This window comes from Sardina pilchardus, chromosome 20, assembly GCF_963854185.1.
Source record: "Sardina pilchardus chromosome 20, fSarPil1.1, whole genome shotgun sequence".
NCBI lineage: Eukaryota > Metazoa > Chordata > Actinopteri > Clupeiformes > Clupeidae > Sardina > Sardina pilchardus.
Window position 1 is genome coordinate 11,178,988 of NC_085013.1, and position 6,707 is coordinate 11,185,694.

A 6,707-nucleotide genomic window follows, 5' to 3' on the forward strand; every position below is an offset into this window, starting at 1 on the left:
GGGAAAACTGGTCATTTCAGAAGCTTTTAGATGAGTTAATCTCATTAGGCAGGTTAGGTGTGGTCCATTGAGCAAAGACTATGTGGCAATACACATCTTTGTTTGAAAATAAGTTTGGGTAGCATCGATAGGTAGTCTAATCAATGTTGCCAATATTTGCAAAATCAAATGATTGGTAAAATCTGAAAAGCATCAGCCATTACCAATTTGTTTTTAATTCTTGCAGCAAATTAATTTACTAAACTAGTAATTCAAGGCAAGTTACTTTTGATGTCCTAAAATGTACTTTAAGTATTAACTGCCATTTAGTTATTCAGTCAGTCTCTGGGATATCTCACTTATGCCATCTAGCACCATTTTCAATGTACTGCAACAATCTTTCAAGATAAGGAGATGACTTCCATGACATTAAATGAATGAGCTAAACAAATCCTTGTTATACAGTATGATTGTCAGACCATCTACCCAAATGGACTGGCTATGTAGATGGGTCTTCTTGCGTGTTATGCACCAATGAGATGCTAATCAAGCAAAATGGACCAGTGTCAAAATAATGTAATCCTCAAATAGAAAGTTTGTATTGGGTTTAATCAGAGAGGGTTAAAGCGGATCTTTGGTTTAAGACACTCATTTAACGCTAGCTGCCCATTTACGGTCTCAACAATTTGCTGATCGAATGCTAACGGAGATCACTTGCAAAATATCACTGGTGCATTTAAACTAATCATCATAAATTATGGCAACAAATAAGGGGATGGTTACAGGCATCCACTGCCACACCTACAGAACCCTATGAGTCTTGCATGGATGAAACTATCACTGATATATATGATTTAGAAAAAACACTTAAGCATCACTATCCTTCAAAATCGCATTTAATGGGAGCGAACATAAAATTCAGCCTAAATAGAGAGAAAAATAACAATATGGAATGGCGACAATAAAATAGATAAATATATAGTGCTGACATTTACTCCACTGTGACGTGGCATATTGCGTATAATTTAATAACAGGCAAGCAACTTATTTTACAGTCACATAGAGTTTCTCAAGTCATGAAAAGACTAGAAAAACATTTCCAAGATGAGGTGAAAATCGTACAGTGATATCTATGTGCACTGGAGCTGGGTATGTATGACTACAATTTGTGTCATTGGCCAAGGTAGAGAGCAGTAACTGCATGGGGACTTTGGCAGTAGTGTACATTGCACTACTACAGCAAAGCTCTCTCTGGCCTCAGTAAGTCACTTTGACTAGTAAAACTTCGTTCAAAAAGAAGAAATAAATCATTCCTGAATAAATGTAAACCTCATCAAATAAATCAGCTTAATTTGTAAACAATACTCAACATCATGATGCACCCTTGACGTTCACAGGATTAACACAACGGTAGTTTTTCAAGGCTTACTTTAACCCCCAAACGTCTGCGTTGTGTGTCAGAGCTTTCTTTGGAAGTTAAGGCATCAAAAAATGTTTTTGTTTGAATACATATTACAATTTCTTTTTACAAAAAACAAAATAAAACCATCACAGAACTTGCGGGAACATGCCAGCTATCACCAGTTGATTCCCGGATAATGTTATCTAGTTTGGATAATCAAATACATTCATTGGTAATCCATTTCAGCAATAAAAATATATAATCTCTGAGCAGAGGAATGAGCCTGACAAACAAAGGGCTTCTCAAACCTCGCATTATCAACAATAGATGTTCTATCAAGCATTTTACCGTCAAATCCTGTCTGAACTGAAAGGTATCTGGCAGACAGTCTTGCGTTTGTGATCCTTCTGTGTGACCAGCAGAGAGTTCAGTGTGTGTCATTCCTTCACTTGCTGCAGGTGAGAGCTAATGAGATGGGGTCAGTAACCTTTGACCAGATCCTCTGTGCTAGATGTGTTCAGTGCCTGTGCAGCAGATGGGTTGGGCGAGTGGGACGGCACCACCACGACGGCTGAGGGAACATCACCTGGACAATAGTCGGAGGGGAGAAGGGTCAGGCGGGCAAAGTGACCAAAGATATTTAGACAGTTAAACAGTGTAAGAGCAGATAGCTGCATTGTGCTAGTCTGATATTCAAGGGCTTTGGCTGGAGCACTGCATGGTGTCTAGACACTCTGATGCCTCACCTGAGTCTGGAGGAGGGCCTAAGGGAATGGCACCTGCTGTTAGGCAACACAAAGTAACAGTTATCATTACACAACCAGTGCCAAAGCTTCTTTCAAAGTCTAAAGAACTGTGACTGTGTAGTCACAAAAACAGTATACCAGAGGAAGATGAAAATCATAGCCAACTCACAGCTCTTTGGGGTACTTACTGTATCTATAGCCTATAGCTAACGCTAGCTCATTCATTCATTCTGTCCGTCTCCACCTAAAACTGGTGAGTAGTGAGTGTTCTGGGCTATAATGGCTGTCCTGCATTAACCAGGTGGGTGCTACACATTGATGGTGGTTAGTGGGGGGTTCCCCCTTCACTGTAAAGCGCTTTGTGTGCCTTGATAGTGTTATATAAATGCAAGTTATTCTAGTTGTTGTATACTGAGAGTGATTTTATCAGGTCATAGTGATTTCACAAGATTTGAAAAAGCAAACGAGATTTTAAACAGCTATGACAGATATTTTCTAAATCCAGATGAGCGACACAATAGCAATGATACAATTTGCCTATGAGGAACATAACATAGAATACAATGTATCCAATTACGACACATTTTAAACCTGTTTGACCACCATAAGTATTATCGGTGAAAGACAAATATCTTTCTGACTGGCTGTCGACAAAGTCTGGTTCATGAAGCTGTCCAGACACTCTGATGTCTTACCTGAGCCTGAAGGAGGGCCTAAAGGAATGGGCTGACCGGAGATGACCCCACCATTTCCTGTAGGATTGTAATAATTGGAATAATTGATGGGGATTTATTGTAGCACCTGCTGTTAGGCAATACAAGGTGAACGTTATCATTACACAACACTACCAGTGCCAAAGCTTCTTTCAAAAGAACTGTGACTTGTGTAGTCACATATACAGTACACCAGAGGAAGATGAAAATCATAGCCAGCTCACAGCTTTTTGAGGTACTTATATCTATAGCCTTGAGCCTCTATATCTATAGCCTATCTATAGCTAGCTAACGCTAGCTCATTCATTCATTCTGTCCCTCTCCACCTAAAACTGGTGAGTAGTGAGTGTTGCTGTGCATTATCCAGGTGGGTGCTACACATTGCTGGTGGTTAGTAATGATACATTCTTTTCAATGCGATTTGCCTATTTGCCTATGAAGAACATAACTTGGTATAAAACGTGTCCAATTAACACACATTTCAAACCAGTTTGACCATCATAACTATTATCGGTGACTTCACTATCACTTGCACAACTTGAGTATCTTTCTGAGTGGCTGTCAACAAAGTCTGGTACATGAAGCGGTCCAGGCACTCTGATGTCTTACCTGAATCTGAAGGAGGGCCTAAGGGAATGGGCTGACCGGAAATTACCCCACCATCTCCTGTAGGATTGTAATAATTGGAATTAATTTATGGGGATTTACTGTAGCACATGCAGCTTATTTTCCCTCACTTGTGCCCCACATTCTCACCTGTGTCAGACTCTGGCCCATAGTGTCCTTGCCCGCGCCAACCCGAGGCCTCCTGCTCAGCTCTGATCTGGGCCTCCAGCTCCTCGGGATCCATGAAGTAGTAGTGTTCCTCCTCCGCCTCCTCGCGCCCACACTTCCCACAGCAGCAGCAGCAGCAGAAGCAGCAGCAGCAGCACGTGCAGAGCATCCCAATCACCATGAGAGCCTGGAAAACACACACACACACACACACACACACACACACACACACACACACACACACACACACACACACACACACACACACACACACACACACACACACACACACACACACACACACACACACACACACACACACACACACACACACACAACACACACACACACACACACACACACACACACACACACACACAATACAATAATATTACCATAAACGCATACAGAACATTCGGGTTCCTATGCATGGATTGCCTGATTCTGGACCAAAAGAGAACGTCAATGGAGATTCCCTTTGAAAAAATATATATAGGACTAATCCGTGTATGGGAAACTAGGCCTTAGAAGTCTTACCGACACGCACAGATCAGCAAACACAGATCAGGAATTGCACTGTTTACCAATGAAATATAGCGTTGATTTAAAAATGTTACTGTTGGTTTTTAAAGCTCTAAATGGTTTAACCCTTAAGCACATGTCTGATCTGCTCTCACCTTAGTCTTCCCCCTGTCGCTTAGGTCATATTCACAATAATTGCTACTCTGCGCCATTTTCACACCTGAAATCCAAACTGACAGTGCCTTTTCTATTGCTGCTCCAAAGCTCTGGACTCACATTTTCCTCTTGCTTTTAGTTAAGTCCAATGTTTTATTTGAGGTTTCATTTATTTGATTTCTTTTGACTTATTTGACATATTTTCTTCTATGTTTTTTCACCTTTGGCTTTTATACAACTGTTTTATTTCTTTCTTAACTCTTTGTTCCTCAAATGTTTGACCTATGTTATTATGATCATGTCTAACCTTGCAAATTGTGAAGCACTTTGGGTCAACTCTGTTGCTTTCAAATGTGCTATACACATGACTTGACTTGACATACCCAATATCAGAGCCAACATGGTGCAGGGCCTTTCACCCCTAACCTGAATTCATGTGTAGGAAACCACAGTCATGATCTCCCACACCAATATCAAGTGCTTTTCTCAGTCTCACCCTGTAGGCCTACTGTACCAATGAATCAATGTGTCAGAGTGGCTATATTTCAACCAAAGCAATACCCTCAATCCACTATTGACATATGCAAGGGCAAATGTGTTGGCAAAACAACATGATATATAACACACACACACACACACACACACACACACACACACACACACACACACACACACACACACACACACACACACACACACACACACACACACACACACACACACACACACACACACACACACACACAGCTTCCTACCTTGAACCAGCATTTAGACATGAGGAAGTAGAGTTTAACACTGTCTTCTCCAAACTGATCAGACACGTAAAGACCCATTGAGCCATATTCATCATAGATCTTCCTCTTGTTCTCATCGTTCAGGATTGAATTGGCGTTGTTGATCTCCTTGAAGCGCTCAGCAGCCTCTGGGTTGTCTGGATTCTTGTCTGGATGATACCTAAGTGCAAGTTTTCTGTGAAGGACAAAAGTTTTCTGTGAAGGACTTTTTTATTTTATTTTTTTAAGCCAGAGCTGCATCTTCATCAGACTTAAAAACTTACGAAATCACATGATGTCATTCCTTGTGGTGGATTTAAGGGTCACATTTATGTGAATATGATGAATGTATTAAAATTATTTTTTGCTCCTTACCTGTACGATTTTTTAATCTCATCGTCGGATGCGCCCCTCTGCACACCTAATATCTGATATAGAGTCTCCCCTGCAGTTGATAATTTGCGTTGGGGTCGATTTGGTTCCTCCATTATTCCAAGTCTAACAGCACAAATGGAAAAAGCTAATTATTACTATCACAGTTAACATGGTATGTGTGTGTGTGTATGTATGTATGTATGTATGTATGTATGTACTTACTGTATGTATGCATGTATGTACAGTATGTATGTATGTATGTATGTATGTATATATTTAAAGGTCTAAAGATATGACCAACCTGCGTTATCACGGGTATATGGTTTAAGCATAGGCCCGTCTCCAAGTGCCAACTGGCAGCATGAGAGTATCCTAGAGCAAAGACACAAAACATACCTGACATTGAATGTAAATATACCTTACATGTGTGCATGACGACAGACAGTAATATACTGAGCGAAATTCGTAAATTGAAACATATAGTTTTCGCGTGGACACATTAGGCACATTATTAGACAACATTAATTGTCATATTAAGATTTGATAAGAGGCGCCGCGGAGTTTCCGTGTATGGTTCAAAAATGAATAGGCCAGCCTCTACCTACCCTGCAGTCGCAAAGGTCGTGACAATGTCCTGACAGGTAAGGCAAAGATTGTAGGCAACAATTTTTGGGTGAGATCTCCTGCTGAGTTCCAAAACACATCGGTTAGATTAGATTAGCCTACCGCAAAAGACTATGACCATTTTTAACAAAGCTCTTGAAACAGGTGTCTTTGTCTGGATATTTGTTCGTGTTCAAACATCAATAGCCTTCGACAGCAGCAATCTGTGAAAAGTCAAAAAGGGCATTACCTACCTGGTCAAAGTCCTAAGATTTGGACGCGGACAGGTCCAACTAGTTTGAGTCTGACTCGGACTGTCTTAGATTTAAAATGTAAGACTTTCCATGGTACAGTGATGACATTTCGACTGATATTGACATTAGAGGAAGCGTAAGCTAAATGTAGGAAGTGACCCAAGTTCACCAGCGCTACTTGCGTTTTCTATTAGGCAATGCGGGTGTAGAGCGCGTATCTGACAGTCCAAAAATCCGAATAGGTGAACTAAAACGTTCTTGCCATGTGATCACTGACTTCCGCCTCCAGAGCAACACCCCATTGAAGTATGTGAAAATGAACCAGCCTACACCTAACTTATTTTCTTAACATGGCCTAGTGTTTTATGAATCTTTTTGACCTGTTTTGTAATGTCAAAAGTTGGTCATAA

At 40.6% G+C, this 6,707-nt stretch overlaps 1 protein-coding gene across 3 annotated transcripts; it reads right to left on the reverse strand.

Moving 5' to 3' along the window:
- Positions 1–859: 859 nt before the first annotated feature.
- On the reverse strand, positions 860–6,514 carry LOC134067894 (dnaJ homolog subfamily C member 5-like). Of its 3 annotated transcripts, none has more exons than XM_062523371.1 (10): positions 6,298–6,514; positions 6,046–6,123; positions 5,742–5,812; positions 5,441–5,563; positions 5,048–5,261; positions 3,597–3,801; positions 3,450–3,506; positions 2,823–2,879; positions 2,128–2,163; positions 860–1,967 (listed from the first exon to the last, which is right to left on the reverse strand). In XM_062523371.1, the coding sequence occupies exons 4-10, from the start codon at positions 5,551–5,553 to the stop codon at positions 1,861–1,863; spliced, it is 789 nt and encodes a 262-aa protein (XP_062379355.1). In that variant the 5' UTR covers positions 5,554–5,563; positions 5,742–5,812; positions 6,046–6,123; positions 6,298–6,514; the 3' UTR covers positions 860–1,860. The 3 variants fall into 3 exon arrangements, with proteins under 3 accessions (XP_062379355.1, XP_062379357.1, XP_062379354.1); XM_062523373.1 differs by having other exon boundaries at positions 2,128–2,160; positions 6,046–6,126; XM_062523370.1 differs by having other exon boundaries at positions 6,046–6,126.
- Positions 6,515–6,707: the final 193 nt, after the last annotated feature.